The sequence below is a fragment of the Halictus rubicundus genome, chromosome 5 (assembly GCF_050948215.1).
Source record: "Halictus rubicundus isolate RS-2024b chromosome 5, iyHalRubi1_principal, whole genome shotgun sequence".
Classification (NCBI taxonomy): Eukaryota; Metazoa; Arthropoda; class Insecta; order Hymenoptera; family Halictidae; genus Halictus; species Halictus rubicundus.
In genome coordinates, this window is record NC_135153.1 from 6,560,396 (window position 1) to 6,577,911 (window position 17,516).

The following is a 17,516-nucleotide window of genomic DNA, read 5'->3' on the forward strand; positions in this document are numbered from 1 at the left end:
TTCAAATATTTTCCTAACATCAATTTAGAACACAAAAGCACAAGGACTCTCGGTCTATTAATATCCTTCAATCTGCCGCGAAGAAACTGTAATAAAACGTCGCCCGTAAAAACCGGACAGCGTGACAGTCGCCGTGTCCACTATTGTTACGAAAAATCTCTTTTTCCATGGTCGACGTCCCACGAAAGTGAAACACGCAGTGTCGAAACGATCCCACCGCCGAGAAGGGAGAAATCGCGTCGATGAAACAAAGTTTCCATCAGCAAAAAACCATAGCGAAAGAGAGTATAGCCTTCTCTCGTTCGCGTCGGCTGCCCCAGAGACGGAAGCCGAGAACAAATGCCCCGAAAGCTAAAAAGCCGGGGAACGCCATGGATTCAATTTCACGGGGCTTAGGGGATCGATTTAATTCCCGGTTTTCTTTCAGCGATCCTTTCGTCCCAGTTCCATCGGAACGGAAACCTGGCACGAACTACACGAACAACACCTGTCGCACAGTGTGCGGCTACTTTAAGGTAGGCCAGAAGTCCAGGAAGAGACGAGAGAGAGAGAGAGAGAGAGAGAGAGAGAGAGAGAGAGAGAGAGAGAGAGAGTTCATTGGTCAACCAGGCCCCGCAAGGTGCACGCCGCGAATGTCGTCGACAGGTAGCATGTGCTGATGATAACGCACCGGTAATATTTTCGGCACACCTTGCCGCCTATGGAGGCTTCCCGAGTGTAATTACCGAAGAAATTAAGATTTCATGGCTACGAGGCGACTCACCTGAGCTGCGAATCGGTCCCCGCCTTTGCGATCTTGTTATGCGAAACACGTGGTCTTCCGAGTGGGATTTGTATCCCCGATTTATATTTTCGAGGAATCACAAGTGTACTAAAGTATAGAATTTAGTGTAGAGCGGAGTATACATCAGTCTATACAATAAAATATAGAACTGAGTATAGAGCTTAATATAGAGCTGTGTAGAGAGCTGTGTAGAGAGCTGTGTAGAATAAACAGCTGAATATAGAGCTGAATATACAGCTGAGTATAGAGCTGAGTATAGAGCTTAATCTAGAGATGAATATACAGCCGAGTATAAAGCTGAGTATAGAGTTTAATCTAGAGCTGAATATAGAGCTTAATTAGAGCTGAATATAAAACTGAGTATAGAACTTAATTAGAACTGAATATAGTGCTGAATATAGTGCTGAATATAGAGCTGAATATAAAACTGAGTATAGAGCTTAATTAGAACTGAATATAGTGCTGAATATAGTGCTGAATATAGTGCTGAATATAAAACTGAGTATAGAACTTAATTAGAACTGAATATAGTGCTGAATATAGTGCTGAATATAGAGCTGAATATAACGCTGAATATAGTGCTGAATATAGAGCTGAGTATAGAGCTGAGTATAAAGCTAAGTATAAAGCTGAATATAGAGCTGAATATACAGCTGAGTATAGAGCTGAGTATAGAGCTGAGTATAGAGCTGAGTATAGAGCTGAGTATAGAGCTAAGTATAGAGCTAAGTATAGAACTGAGTATAGAGCTTAATCTAGAGCTGAATATACAGCCGAGTATAAAGCTGAGTATAGAGTTTAATCTAGAGCTGAATATAGAGCTTAAAAAGAGCTGAATATAAAACTGAGTATAGAACTTAATTAGAACTGAATATAGTGCTGAATATAGAGCTGAGTATACAGCTGGATATACATAGAGTCGAATATAGACCACACAGAGTAAAGTATAGAATATAGTGCAGAGCAGAGTATAAATGTGAGTATAGAGCAGAGTGTAGAGCAGAGTATATAGCAGACTAGAGTAAAATATAGAGCTGAGTAAAGTATATGTAGATCGAGCCCAGAGCATAAATCAGCCCACCCAGAAAAGCGCACATCATCCAATACAGGTCGCAAAAATAATTCTCCCCTCGAAACAATAAATTGCACAGATTTTTACGAGCTAACTGGAACCGACGAATACATCCAAGTCCGAAAAAAAACTGCAAGAATGAAGGAAGTGCTAAAAGGTATTTAATTCCTCAGGTAAGTTCCATCGAACATTCCTTCAAGCTTGATAGCACAAAGCAGCAATGAAAATAGAGGCCGAGGAGTCGGCCTCAGCTAGACCGCACGATAATTTTTCAAATCACAAGGCCGCCGGCTGGATCGACGCACGGACGCGGAACGAGTCGTCGTTCTTTTGCAAAAACAGGATTGCTATGTCATAGATTGCTATGCCGGTCTGTGTGCAGCGTGGCCAGCATGTTCCCCTCGGTGTTTCGATCTTTAAGGCACCGTGTTTGCCGGTTTCGAACGATTACGTTTCACTTTCTTGGTGGCACATTGTTATAACTAAATGAATTGCAGGCTATCCGTGCGCCGACGATGTGTTAATAGTAATTCCAACGCTCGGTAATCATGAATTCGTGGTACGCCTGGTCTATGGCCGCTGAGGGTCTGGCACAGTAGATTCAGACGCTCGTGGTCAGACGCGCTGATACTCTTCGAGCGAGCTATTGCTTCGTAATTGAATTCTGCGAATTAGTCTCTACTTAAATTTTATCCTATCAAGCTTCGAACATTTTACGACGTCGAATTAATTTATTTATCGAAACGAAATCTGAAAAATTAACCTTCTCAGTTCTAAAATCCTTCGTATCTTGCTTTTTTTTTTTATTTTTATTGGAAGAAAGTTTAAACGTTTAGCTGAAGTAACAATTGCATGTTAAATTGGTAACTGTAATATGCATTTCAAAATTTTTCTATAGAATACTCAAGAAAATTGGAATCAGCATAAAGATTTGCAGCCCGCTCAAGACCCTTCGAACCTTCCGCATTTCGTCCTAACTTAGTGCACTCAATGCGGCATAAAAACGAATAAATTTGTAAATAAAAATCTCAATAGAGACGCGAAGTTAGTTCGACTCGGCGCACAAAGGATTCGTGTGATCGCGATCGTCACGCGCGTGTGACGGTGCGGATTGCGCGGGTTTTGCAAACGACTCATTTAAATTTATTTCACTTTTTTTTCTGGTTCTAATGGAGAAAAAGTAATCTCTTCTCGGTCTCGTTGCGCCGGCACGCCCGATGCGACGCGGTGCATCGATGCAACCAGCCGGCCACGGCCCCGACCATCTGCCATCGCAATTAGGAGCCAGCACGCGAATCGTAAAAACTTACGGCAAAGGTGGTGCTTTCCACCTGTTTGCCTTTTTCTTCCCGTTTCCTTTCTTGCCCTGCCCTTTTCCCGTCGTTTTTCCATTGTCCGACGCTGGCTGTCGCGTTTTCTACTACGAGGGCTTCGCCGACATTTAAATTTCTCGTGGCGCGTGACTCGTGTAAAAGAAACATACCGAGGGTCATGGTGTGGATCCCCCGATTCCCATACGGGAGCTACGGGCACCGTGAACCAAGCGAACTCGAACACCATGAACATCGCGAGCAAATTATTAGAGAAGCTCGTGCCCAATTTTGGAAATAAGACGTGAGCGGTTACATTTTAAAGCAAATAGCTTCACTTTCCACTATTTACTTTCTATAGTTACAATTATTTCCCAACGTTTTATAGTAATTTATAGTAATTCTAGACTTCACCCTATAACTCTATCTGCTCTATTTGCTACTCTATGTTACGCTGTGTTATTCTATGTTAGTCTATGTTGGTTTATGTTGGTTTATGTTGCTCTATGTACTCTATGTTACTCTCTATGTTACTCTCTATGTTGCTCTGTGTTGCTCTATGTTGCTCTATGTTACTCTATGTTATTATATGTTAGTCTATGTTGGTCTATGTTGGTTTACGTTGGTCTATGTTACTCATGTTACTCTATGTCACTTTATGTTACTGTATGCTGGTCTATGTTACTCTATGTTGCTTCATGTTACCGTATGTTCGTCTATGTTACTCTATGTTACTTCATGTTATTGTATGCTGGCCTATGTTACTGTATGTTACTGTATGCTAGTCTATGTTACTCTATGTTACTCTATGTTACTCTATGGTACTCTACGTTACTCTACGTTACTCTATGTTACTCTATGGTACTCTACGTTACTCTACGTTACTCTATGTTACTCTATGTTACTCTATGGTACTCTATGGTACTCTATGGTACTCTATGTTACTCTATGTTACTCTATGTTACTCTATGTTACTCTATGTTACTCTATGAACTACTCTGACATACACATACATAATTCTACACCCCACGCTATAATCTGATCTATAAATTATTCTAGAATTCGCTCTACAGTCTCGTCAATGCTCTGGTCTATAGTCTGATGTATGCTCTGCTCTATATTGAGCATCTATATGTCACTGTACGTTACATCTATAGTCTAATATATACTCTGCTCTACACATACATTACTACATGCAATTTATACAACTCTGCTGTATGTACTGCTCTATACATTCGAGATAAAAATATTCCTAGCATTTTCGAAAACGGTCACTAGCGAGAGGTTAGAGCGTATCGAACAAAACAGCGAGAGAGTTGATTGTCCCGCAGGAACGTTAGGCGAGTCGCGTCGGACGTACCAGCTGCCCCTTGCCATTAGCTATGCAGATCTTGTCGCGTTTCCCTTATTAATAAGCGGGATTAACGAGCCGGGTAGTTTTCCTCCCGCAATTACGTTGCCTATTAATTACCAATTAATTTCCTAGCCGAGTTTCGTCGATTATTAGGCTTGTCACGCATAATTCCGCGACTTCGGGATGCCCGATATAGTCTGCTGCCGACGCGGATGTTGTCGAGCCGGCGATCGTTCTAGCCGATAAGAAGCTGAAAGCACCGGCCAGGCACGCGATAGTTCGGTTACGGTTAATCATACCACGCAATCCACGGCGATCGCGCCGAGTTTCTCGGCGGAACCGGGACACCTAAGGACACACACCGAGAGAGCACCTGCCTGCGGTTCGATTAGAAACGACGTGTCCTTCTGGCTCTCGAACATGATCGCGTATAACCGCACGTGTCGCATCGGTTATCGCCGGCACGGCTTCAACTGGAAATTCCGCTTCGCACCCCCTCCAGAGAGTCGAGGAATTTTAAAGGATCGTCAATTTTTCTTTAGCACTCTTTGCAGACTCTATAACGTGTACGAAAAATATTAAAAATATTATAATATTGCTGTTACACGCTACAGCAGACGTTTCAGCACGTATGGCAATTGATGAAATACGAGTGCAGGTATTCAAGGACGAATTATCGTAATTGTAGCATAGCGCTGCATTAAGGGCGTAATTGTGGCGTCCTGTACCTTCAAGTTTGATGAATTTAATTTCAGGCTTGCACGTCGAAAAATTTGGATAAGATCGTCTTTCAATGCACCTTTTAATTAGGCAAGCGATGGCATGTTCGCTGTGGTTTCGAATTTTGGCTGGGAAAAGTTGGCTTTATGGTTTCGAGAAACCGAGCTGTGCCCTTGAGGATTTCGATCGACAGACGCCGAAGGCAGAGAGAAGCCTAAAGGGTCTTCCTTGATACGACAAAAGCTGCAAAGAAGGGGTCAAGCTTCACAGCTGCTCCTTCTCCCACTCGGTAAACAGCAGGCCGCGGCTCGAATTTGCACGGAGAAGCGCGTGCGCGGGCCTTACAATGCGCACAGTTTCCGTCCGAAATTATTTCCTGCAAAGAATCATTCTCCTTTCAATAACCAGCGAATAAAAATATGAAAACCGCTTGTACAGCTTTACATCTAATTTTTTCCTTTCAATTATTTATCCTTTTACTTAACAAATATTAATATTGTTGTCTCTCGTGACTAGTCCGCGGATTTTATGCGTTTGTGGCAAAAATGGGTGAACGAAACAGTGAACATTTTAAACGAATTAACGGACACTTATCTGTTGTCTCCGTCGAGAGAGTAAGAAAATTGCATCAACTTTTGCGGCAACAATTCCATAGCACCGAACCAACCGATCGCTATTGCCCCGATCCCCGAAGATCAACAGGTGACGGTGGTCAGAGCAATTAAAGTGCACCTGGCGCATATCCGCATGAGCACCGTGTCGGATGTCGCGAGTGGACGTCGTCGGATGTTCGCAGTTTCGTTGTGCGGGTACGTCGGAGGGAAGCCGTCTTAAGTCGCGATTATACTAAACTAGTATTCGAACAGCTATCTCATCGATCAAACGCGTTAAAACAAACGGAGGCGGTCCAAATTCGTTCGCGTACGCAAGATGTTCAGATATAAAAAACAAATCTACAAACACTTAAAAACGTTGTTTATGACAATACTGAATTTTTATAAAACTGGTATCTCCATAAGACACAGCTATCACGGCAATTTAAACACGATCATCGAACTTTGATTGTTAAATCAGCAATTTCAAGATTTCGCAATTTTTTAAAAATCGATTATGCAGTCAAAAATTCGGAACAAATTCATGGTCGCATGTGCTATCAGATAGAAAGTTCATGAATTTTTTCGTAATTTTTGGTTAAGCAGAACGGAAGAAACAGAGCATAATTCATTAAACCGTGTTCACCCTACAGCTACCCTTGTGGTGGGGTGAAACTTTCCACGGAGGGGTTTCTTTGGGAGCCCTGTCGAATGGTACGAAGAGAGATCAATTTGGGGGTACGTTTGACCATCTTGTCCTGCCCTGATTTAGCATTCTACATTCAAAAAACGAGGAATGACCTGATACTATGCACATCCCTTTCCGTAACAGGAAACGATAAGCAACAATAAAACACAGGGGCCGCAAACAAAATGGCAAGATTGCACAAGGCATTTCTACGACGCAGTTGCCATTACAATCGAACATGAACGTTCAAGGTGTCCGAGGAACAGGTTCGCAAAGGTGAACAAAGATGTCTGTGCGCGAAGGGGGTTGAACCGATCGCTTCCTCCCGGTTGAGAAAGAATCGTCACCGGGGCCGGAAGCCGTGCACCTTCCCAGGGATCGCGAGCCCTTAAAACTGCACTCGCGGAAGGTTGCACAAGTGGGCCCCTCCTCGGGTTGTGTGTGTGTATGTGTGTGGGCCCACAGGATACGGCAGTGGTTGACATTAGATCACGCGAAAATATCCATAGAGGCGAATTCCGGCCGGCTGGCTGGCCCAGCGCGCACGGTGCACGCTGCGCGAGAGTCCCAGAGAGGAGGGGAGCAGGTGAGGGCCAGGTGCGTCCGTCGTCTACGTCGACGACGGTAACCTGGGCCCTTTTCAGGGCTGCACCGGGCCCTGGCAACCTCTCCGCGGCCCCGGGCAGCTGCATCTCTGAATGCGCACCCCTTTTCTTACGTGCAACAGCCGAGAAACCCCGCCGGACCTGCTGCTCTCATCTTCCTCGGTGCATACTGCATTCACGAATTTTGGTGCACACTGCGTTCGACGTTCTGCTCAAATTGACAAATAAAGCCAAATATACAGCTTTGAATATAAAGCAAAACGTCTAGCTTTAAATATAAACCTGACTATATAGCTTTAAATACAAAGCAAAATATATAACATGAAAATTCAAGAACACAATTATTTTTGCACGAACCTGATATGTGAAAAATTTGGGACCGAATTGTCACCTAACTCGTGCACCGATCTCCCGTTTATCAAGTTCATTGGTCTCTTGTCGCTAGCGTAGAATGTAGAAAAGGCTAGCGAGTCAATCGATACTGGTATCGATAAAAGTAATACCGATTCAGTGACGAAACCCTTTTCTGACTTTTTACTTTTACTGGCATATTCGTGACAATTTTCTAATTAAAACGAGTCCAAACACGGCGCAGTTCGGATCGTGTTTGCTCGTTTAATCCACGATAATTTGGAACCTCGATTATCCGAACTACTCAGCGCGACACTAGAGTGTGACACTACAATTCCAGTGACTATTAAAAATAAAAATGAGACATCAGACGCATCTAATAATTTTATTATTGACCTATAGAGGATACGAGAGCCCAGCCACCGCGTCGACAGGGTAAACGAGCCAAGAATAGGCGAGCTTACTAACAAGTTTCGAACGAGCGTGAAAGTCGGCGACTTCGTGGGCAAAATTGTAGTAATTTATGGTGTCAATCTGCCCCCTGCCCCCTTTTTACAACCGATCAACGACCTATCGGAGCAGGGGAGGGCCCATTTCCGGGTCGCCATCGTGCTCCGCAATTTCAGCCGGCGCGCGCGGGCGCACACAAGTGTGTGTGTGTTGATCGATAAACTTTTTCGTGCCTGTTGCACGCGTGCCGGTGCATGTGCATACCAGCGGCGTGTGGTGCAGGTGCATAACGCCCTCAGCTAGCACCTTCCTGTTTATTTTCCGATGATTAGTCCACGGCCATTCCTGTTGTTGCTTCTTCTCTGTCTCCGCCCCCTACCCTCTATGTCACTCCCTCCCTCTCTCTCTCTTTTTATTACACGACTCGACGAGCACGAGGTACAACAACCGGCTGCAACAAGTTTATTGCTTCAGGGGCGACGAAATTGGCCCCAAAACAGCAATTACCCTTTCAACGTTTCGACTGTTTTACGCGACGATTATCCAATCCCCCCCCCCCTTTCTCACCCCTTCTCGCTACCGTGTTTTGACCGCTTGTGCTCGCTGTTTGCGCAAGTCCAGTCGACGGTGAAATCGATTTTTTAGCGTTCTAGCTTAACAATAAAACTACCGAACATTAACCCTAGGAACACTTAAACGCCATGAGCCGTCACGCGAAAATCTAGGGGGGCAAACCCACCCCCTTGTATTGCAAATTTATCGCAAAGAAAATTTTTTACGGTACCTTTTATAATATTTAAGTATATAATACTTTATTCTCGATATATGTCAACAATACGGGTCTTGCCAGCGACATACATCGTCCAGGAGATACTGTGTGTTATGCTTACACTCCTCGGTGTCCGAAACCTCTCGAACCTCGGGGTGTACCTCGCGGTAGTGGGGATAACTCCGCGACGTTTATCATCCAGGCCTGAGCGACATATACAGAGAAATCACTGTATAAGTTTCTACATTGAATTGTTTAATTCTGTAAATTTTTAATTCTGCAGCCAGTTCTTTAACACTGCAAACATTTCGAGAAACTTTGGCCGTGTTTAATTTAACACAATTTCGTGCAACTGTAATCGAGACGTGTCGCGTCGACTGTACGTTTGTGGTCTTTCTTCTTAATCTTGTCTTCGCTGTTAGACTTCGAAGGATTTTTTTTTTCTCTCAGTGGAAGTTTCTGTGACACAGTGGATTGAGAAACGGACGGTTAAAAAGAGAAAGAGAAAGAGAAAGAGAGACGCGCGATAAACGTGCTTCGGGTAGAGAGAAAGAGGCGAGAAAGATAAGGGGGGTAGGCTAGAAATAGACGTTTAGGAGCAAGTGATGAAGATAATGTTCGACGTTTCCGTGAGGGCATTTTTAAAGCATGCACAGAAGTATTTAATACCATTCAGAGTGATTACTGGACAGTGGATTTGTAAGCAAAATAAAAATTGTCCTTCAAATTGTAAGTTGACCTTCATATGTCCTCTACGCTTTCACCTACAAAAAAACTACCGACAACAAACTCTGCCCCCACCCTACGAAACTATTCAACTTTTGTTCGAAACATTTTCTGTACAACAATTTCTTGTTTAAAATATTATCCGCAAATTGACGTCCGGCAATGTCGTTAAGTGATTCTGTTGTTCTCCAAGAAATTTTGATTTTGTTTCACTTCGAGTAATTTTAATTTAAAAAGAAAATACACGTGTGTGCCAGTGTGCCTGAGGAGGTGGAGCACAAGCAGACCTGACAAAATTGACTTTCAGAAGGTTAGCGAACCCTTAGATTCGGAAGGATTCGCGCGCAAAACCACCCTTATTAGGCGAGTTTGGTGAGAAGCGGAGTAGCGTAGGTGCCGCGATCGAGCGAGCCGAGAGTGGCTGGAAATTAAATAACGCTCCCCGGTATCAGAGCCGTTATCTATCCGAGCTTGCTTAGGCTATCTCTTGTTTGCCCGGGGAGCCCGGTTTACGCGCGTTCGTGTTCTCGAAAAGCGTGGAATTCGTGGCGCGAGACTGGCCATCGATCCTCCTGGGTTTCCTCGCGAGGAAGTATTTAAATGGCTCGGTCTTCGTAGATTCGCGATAAGGTAGAGTGACTACATTACCGTCAAAAAATGGTTTCACGTGCCTCATGTTTTCGTCCTTATGTAAGAATATTTTGTCGCTGGTAAAGGGCTCATTCGAAAGAGGAAGGTTCAATCTAGCGCGCCCTGGTCAGGAGCTGCCGAGATTATGCAGATATTTGGTAACATAAGCGTTCGAAGTAGGCCAAAAATTGACGATGCGCATGCCGTGGAATCCAAGCATTTTTATGCCATTGGACGAGTTTTTTCGATGAAATCGAGAGCAGCGCGCACTAGAAAATATCTGCAGCTACGAATTGAGCTATATTTTATCTTGATTCTCTGCGAAATAAAGCCGAAAAACTTGAAGCACGGCGTCAGAATTCATAATATCCATAATACAGAGCAAAAAATGTGACAAGTTTAGTCAGAGACTTAAGACCCGTCGGATCAAGACCAAGACGGATCTTAAGTCTGTGAATTGAAATTATTAATTAAAAAGTCACGTGACTATCCCGGGCCCTCAAATGGCTCGGTTTCCAGAGCAGAAGCTCGGCTCGATTCTTTATTTGCGAAACACTCCGGTTTCCCTGACGGTATGTGCTCGCGCGATTTGTTACTCGACACCGGTGCCGTTTCGGCGCGCGAATTATGCGTCCGCCATGGATAGAACGCGACTGTGCTGCTTTCAGAGAATTTTCTGGTTATTGTGCTTCAGAGACATTTATTATTGTATTCATAAAATTTAATCGGGCTGTCATAGTAACAGAAAGACTGTAATTAGACAGTCTTTCGAATCGCATAAATGTCGCTGAACTTAAAATTTCAAAAAACAGAAAAATAATTTTTATTTTTAATTTTTTAATTTCCCGAACTTTTCTCTTCTTTGCGAAACGGTTTGAAATTTCACTTGGACGGCAACAGTGAGCACCCCAAAATTTTTTCGAAAAAAATAGTCGCGATTATCTGTTCGTTAATGTTCTATTTTTCCCCGAACGTCCTCTTATTTAACCGTGTCATTTATATTTTAACTAGTCTAAATTGGCATCGAAGAGGAAACGGATGTTGGAATTTTAGATTGAATAGTTTTATTATAGCCGTGGTTTGCAGCATTCGTGGCATCGCGGAACAATAAAACAAACCATTTTAGGGAATTTAACGCCTCGGCATTCTTGTCTTTACATTAGCACTGTGATAATAAAATCCGCAACGAAAGGAGTAGTTCGTATTTAAATCTTTCTGCAAACTTGTTCATAAAATTGTGCATTTGCATAAAAATCCGCAGTCTAACGATGACTCACGTGCTCGATAGAGCTGCATAACTGCGACGGGAAAAAGGTGCAGTAGAAGCTCGGTTACCTGAACACTGATACCTTTTTTCCTCGAAACCATATACCTACACTGCAGCTCAAAAGTTTGAGATTATTTTTGACGAGGATAAAAGTTGGTTTCTTCTCAGTAGAGCGTGAATGAACGAAAACTATAATATGGGATTTCATGTTAATACCGATATCTGTAAATTGTGATAAAATTTGCAATTATCGCTCTAAATAAAAGTAAAAATATTTTCCAGAAAAAACAAATTGCTTAATAAGAAATTAATGTGTTGGGAAGAAACAGAAACAATTGAACACGCTATGGTCATAATCCTAAATGACTGAACACACAATGTTAATAATAATGGTGATAATTAATTGAATATCTATTTAATTTTGCAGTTATACCATATTTCTTTGGAAAAACGGGTTGTTCTAAAATAGATGGTGTCACTGGCTCCGTCCACGTGTCTCACCATAAAAAATCGACAAAATTGTGTAACACAGGCCACACACAGTTGTGTCTATGCGCTCCAACATAAATAATTCTATTCTCGAATCATCGAAACCCTCGAGGCACGGAAATTGAAAAAAATTTCGGTGACCAATATGTCAGTCTAAAATACGGCTCCACGGAAGAGGGATCGAGAGATCCATTCATTTCACACTCAAGCCACCGAACTAACCGATTCCGACTCCTAAAACAAAGTAACACAACTGTAACTCTCCCTAAGTAGGTGAGAGAATGTAATGAATGAATTTCTGTAAATTTGACAGCAATTTTTAGAGCGATTTTACCTCTACAGTAAATCCTCTCTAGCAATTTTGCCTCTACAGTAAATTATTTTTAGAGCAATTTTGCCTGTTTAGTAAATCCTTTTTAGAGCAATTTGTCCTCTAAACTAAAGAATTTCTACAGCAATTTTGCCTCTAAAGTTACGAATTTTTAGAGCAATTTTATCTCTAAACTAAAGAATTTTGGAGCAATTTTTCCTCTAAATTAAATCATTTTTAGAGCAAATTTTAGAGCAATCTTGCTCCTAAACTAACGAATTTTTAGAGCAACTTTTAGAGCAATTTTATCTCTATAGTAAATCTTTCTTAGAGCAATTTTGCCTCTAGACTAAAGAAATTTTAGAGCAATTTTACCTCTAAAATAAATAGAGCACTTTTGCCTCTGAAGTAAATAATTTTTAGATCGATTTTACCTCTAAAGTAAATAATTTTTGGAACAGTGTCCCTGACGCATTATGCAACAGAATGAAACGACAGTAGATATTTTCTCATCACGACAAAAACAAGGTATGAAAACGGTTAAACGTATCTATCAGTTCTCGGTACCGATATTAATAGAGACTCAAGATTCATCGATGCAGGAAGAGGAAAAACGGACGCATCGACGTCGCATAAACTGGAAGAGGACAACTGTTTTCGATAAATCAGATCTGTACAAGGTTTTGCAATTTTCAACGCCCCCAATGACGCCTCCAGTCGCACAAATCGAACCCGAAAACTATTTTCAGCGAGCCGTCCGACAGTTTCCTCGGGACACCATGACTCACAGAGAGCCGATCAACATCGTACCTCAACGAACACACTATTTCTCTTTCCAAGACGCCCTAATTTCCGTTCAAAAATCCCCAACATTTCTTCCATTTTATTAATTCACTGACAGAAAAACCTAACAAAAGAACTGCTCGAAAAATTTGGATAGCACGCTGGGATATTTCAACAATTTTCAAGCCGTCGATCGCTCGATTAATTAAGCTACATTGTCGATATTAATTTATCAAAAAAATCTCGAAAGCATATCGAATTCCGACAATAATAAATTCCGGACGATTAGATTAGCAATTAACCGTTCGCTTTTTCCATGTGGAAAAAGATTCTGAGTTTGTCAAGTTAAAAATAAAATAGACTTTGTTTCAAAAGTTTGAAACGACAAAACGCGATCTCTGGTTAAAATAACTGAGAATGAAAGGGAAAATTTCGGGAATTTTGTTAAAGAATTAATTATGAATAATGGGCCTCGTTGAGTCGGGTGATAATCGATAAGAGTATCATTGATACTGAATTGATACTTGAGCCATTTAATAATGGCCACGAGGAACCGACAGGAAAACAAAAACGTTAGCGCTCCGTTTCACTGATTTCGCCAAATGGCCACGAGAGAGTTACTGTACCGTAAATTTTCCCTATGAAAGTTTCATGGCATTACCATGCGCGATCGATACGCAGCGCGATACATTTTAACGGGAAAAGTAAATTCACCGAACAACCGGCTGCGTGACCCAGCTGACACTTGACTCGGTATCGTGATAAAACGCTCGATAAATTTCTCAGGCTCGAAATCGCGATCGAGAGAACAAGAAATTACGGTTTTTTCCACCGGGGACCATTTTCGTTTTCCTTTGTTCCAAACCTTTGCATTCAATTCACAAAAAATATTCTATAGCGAATCAATGTTTCCGATAAATGGCACACATATGCAATTTCTACCATCATAGACATTTTTAGTGTCCCAGGTCATTCTTTAGTTGTAAATCTCAATTTTGATATTAAAGTCCCAACTTCCAAACTGATGTATTCGGATCCAGAAAAAATAATAATTCTATTCTGAAGAAATTCAATAATTTTTTCTTCTGGTAAATAAAACAAAAATTGTAATTTTTTGTAGATTTTTTTTCAATTGAAATATTTTAATTTTGAATGTCACAGTTGTTGGCTTGCAAACTTCAATTTTTAAATTAAAGTCTGAGACTCTGAGTATCTTTGAATTGTACAGTTTGCCACAAGAGGATATCTTTCTATCGGACAAAACTGACAAACAGACGAAGATCCGCCAAAAAACCTACTTGCGATAGCACTATACCTGAAACTTATCGCCAACAAAGTACAATTAACGATAAGCCTCGGTAAGTTTCATTAAAGCAAAGTGAAACGTGAGAATGTTTGCCAACAGGATTTTCATTTTCCCCTAAAACGACGTTCGTGTATTTGCAATAACTATCTGCGATTCTCGAAGTCTACCATTAAATATTTATTATTTACTAATCCCAAATATTGACCACATCGTTCTCTCTGTTTAAACAAATTCTCTGGTGAGCTACCCGTAATAAGAAATTCGACGGAAAAGCATTTGTAAATTAAAACCATTGGAAAAACACTTAATCAAAAAACTATTTGAAAATTACAAATTACAGTGAATTCTCGATATATGTCAACAACACTTGCCAGCGTCGTATATCCTCCAGGAGACATACCCAAGCGGTGCTATGGTTACACTCTTCGGTATACCCCGCGGCAGTGGGGATAATTCTGCGACATTTATCATCCAGGTCCTGGCGACATATACAGAGAAATCGCTGTATTTGAAAATTCACCTTGATTTCAACATTTAAAAAGTTTTGAGATGCCAAAAATATCGTTTCAGCTATTTTGCCATCATCGCCAGGACAACGTTCGTCAAATGAATCCCTACGAAGTTAGCTATCCAAGCGAAAAAGATGAAATATTATGAAAACCAGGATTGGAACAGAATCCCCGTTCCCGGACTTCCATTATGATCTCCCGGCAGCATCATCCGTAACAGTCAGCGGTGGCTATTAATTGCTCACCCCCCATCTCGAGTTCCAACAGGAAATACGACAAGAGCGAAAGGTGGTGCACTTACCCATAAGTCATCCAGGGTGATGGAGTTGTCCGTGTGGAAGACGAGCACTTCGGCGGTGAGCGGCGCCGATTCTCGCAGCTTCGAGGCGAGAAGCAGGCAGGCGGTTCCCAGCAGCTGCAGCTGCGACTTCCTGATCGGGCAGATCGAAAGGAACCTGTCGACGTAGTTCATCGAGAGGGGAAAGACCTCGTCCTGGCACTTTTGCTCCTCGCATACCTGTCACCGATCATCGAACAACAGATTAGTATCGTCGATCACGGACCTCCGCGACTGAGCATCGTACTCGGTGATTCATCAGCTAATACACTGTTCTCTCCGTAACTGTCGTATCCTCGGGTCCGCCGAGCGACAGTTCTAGAAGAGCTACTTCATTCTTTGTAGTATGAGGAACGTGGACAGAGATAGCGATTGTAAAAGGAAGAGAGACTGGACTCGTGAGCCAGCTCAGGATTTTAATTTCAAAAATCAAAATTCCTTCTTCTTGGTTTTTCGTCGACGAAACTTTTACCATCGTATTCGTCTGGTTTTTCTGATTAAAATGACTCCAAACACGATATAATTACGATCATAACTACATGACTTGACATTTACGGTGGAGGTACATGAATTCTTAATGTCGCTTGTTACACAGGTAATTGTGATCGTATTTATATCGTGTTTGGTGTCGTTGTAATCAGAAAAACCAGACGAACATAATGGTAAAAGTTTCATTTAAGAAAATCAAAAATTGAAAAATTTGTAATCTCTCCCGTCGGTTGCAATTTAGTATGCAAATTCAAGCTATAGGTTAGAATCGTGTCTTTGCTACGTATGACGCTCAAAGATTAGAACCAAGGACCTAGGGGGTTGGTTTTAGGAATTTATTGATCCGGGGTGCGTTTATCCTCTCTAGTTTTTATTCTAGCCCACACTTAGGGGACTCGGTGCCTGTTAGGGCACTGTGTACCTGGGCTTCCGCCGATTGGAATGCGGGCTGTGTTATGTTACCTGCGCTTCTGGAAACAAAGACCCACGGTAGACTTCAGGAATACGAAGCACTAATTAACGCCGCTCTCCGGTGTTTAGCCAATTTTCTTCGAGGCTGTTACAGCCGATTGGTATTGTCTTTGCATCGGTGAAATGATCGAAATTTACAGGTAATTAAATATTTATAACAGACCCGTGGGAAGGGTATCGCTTCGGTGGACACGCGGAGTTTCGTTATTTTGGACACGTCTTCCTTTTGGAAAATGTGCTCACCGTTTTCGAATACGAATTAGGGGAAGAATCCCTCGCTGCATACGACAATAAATATCGAGTTTGTGAAACAATTCTTAAACGATGTAAATTCTACGAAATGAGTTTTTTAAAGGAATTGTATTAGTTGAAAATGTATAGGTTATTATTTCATCAAAAATTAAGCGAGATGTATGCAACCAAGATCAAAAAGTATTAATTCACAATTCATCGTCAACAAGCAGATACGACTTTCAAATAGCTCAAAATAGAATATCGAGTTTAGTAATTACAATTTGTGACTGCTTCTATTACCTAATACCTATGGTTCCCTTAATACCCCTGCTTCTATTACAATGCCTATTGTCAACGTTTCGTTAACGTGAGAATACCAATACCAATACAAATACCAATTTAGCATTTTTTAAATGACTCGGGAGACCCGCAATTTCGATTTCTCAAAACAGAAAAAATACGGCATAATTAACGTTATCAACGGAGAACGAGCGACGAGGAATCGGTTATGGCGGAGGGGACACTCGTTTCTGAGAACAAGTGCAGAACACAGCTCTAGGAGAACGTGTAGGGGGTGCGGTCACGGACCGGATTTCCTCTCATGAAAGTTAACATCGCGGCTTTGGCTAATCGATCACCCTGGGGCACAGGTCGGAGACCTCGGTTTTTGTTTTCGAAGCGTTCTCGAGGAGAAGATACAATCGATACTGTCGATGCTGAGGAAGGGTGTAACGAGCTTTCGACGTGGAATGGAATTCCTGCGGTTCTCAGTTCGAGTTTCGCTCGAATTTCCAACGAAATTCTCTTCCGGCAAATTTTGTCGAACTTCTATCAAACTAAACAAACCATTCAGACAGTTAACAAATATAAATCTACACCCAGTTACCAGCAGTTATTAAATATAATTGATTTTTCCGTTTTACATAAAAATTCCGATAAAATAAACGAAACACAAATGTTTTTATCTTATCCCTTCAATAACTAACAAATAATTCTATTATCCGAATGCCCGTGACGTTTCTCCGATTAAAACGAGTTCAAACATGACACAATTCGGACCATGTTTTCTTGTGTAATTCACGATTCAGTGGAACCTCCTTTATCCGAACCGATCATATGTGACCACTATCTGTTGCACAAACCTGTAAATGTCGAACCAATGCGGTATCTATATTTCCTTTATCCGAGATATCATGTTCCACTGATTAGTTCGGATAATAGAGGATATAAAGTATCACGAATTAAACGAGTGAATATTATGCAAAATGC

The 17,516-nt window shown here is 41.7% G+C and overlaps 1 protein-coding gene across 1 annotated transcript in view; it reads right to left on the reverse strand.

Moving 5' to 3' along the window:
* Nucleotides 1-17,516, reverse strand: part of Cycd (cyclin D) — a 65,829-nt gene that overhangs the window by 36,499 nt on the left and 11,814 nt on the right. The window contains exon 2 of the mRNA XM_076787794.1: nucleotides 15,018-15,233. Coding sequence (XP_076643909.1) covers nucleotides 15,018-15,233 — 216 coding nt within the window. The remainder of the gene's footprint in view (nucleotides 1-15,017; nucleotides 15,234-17,516) is intronic.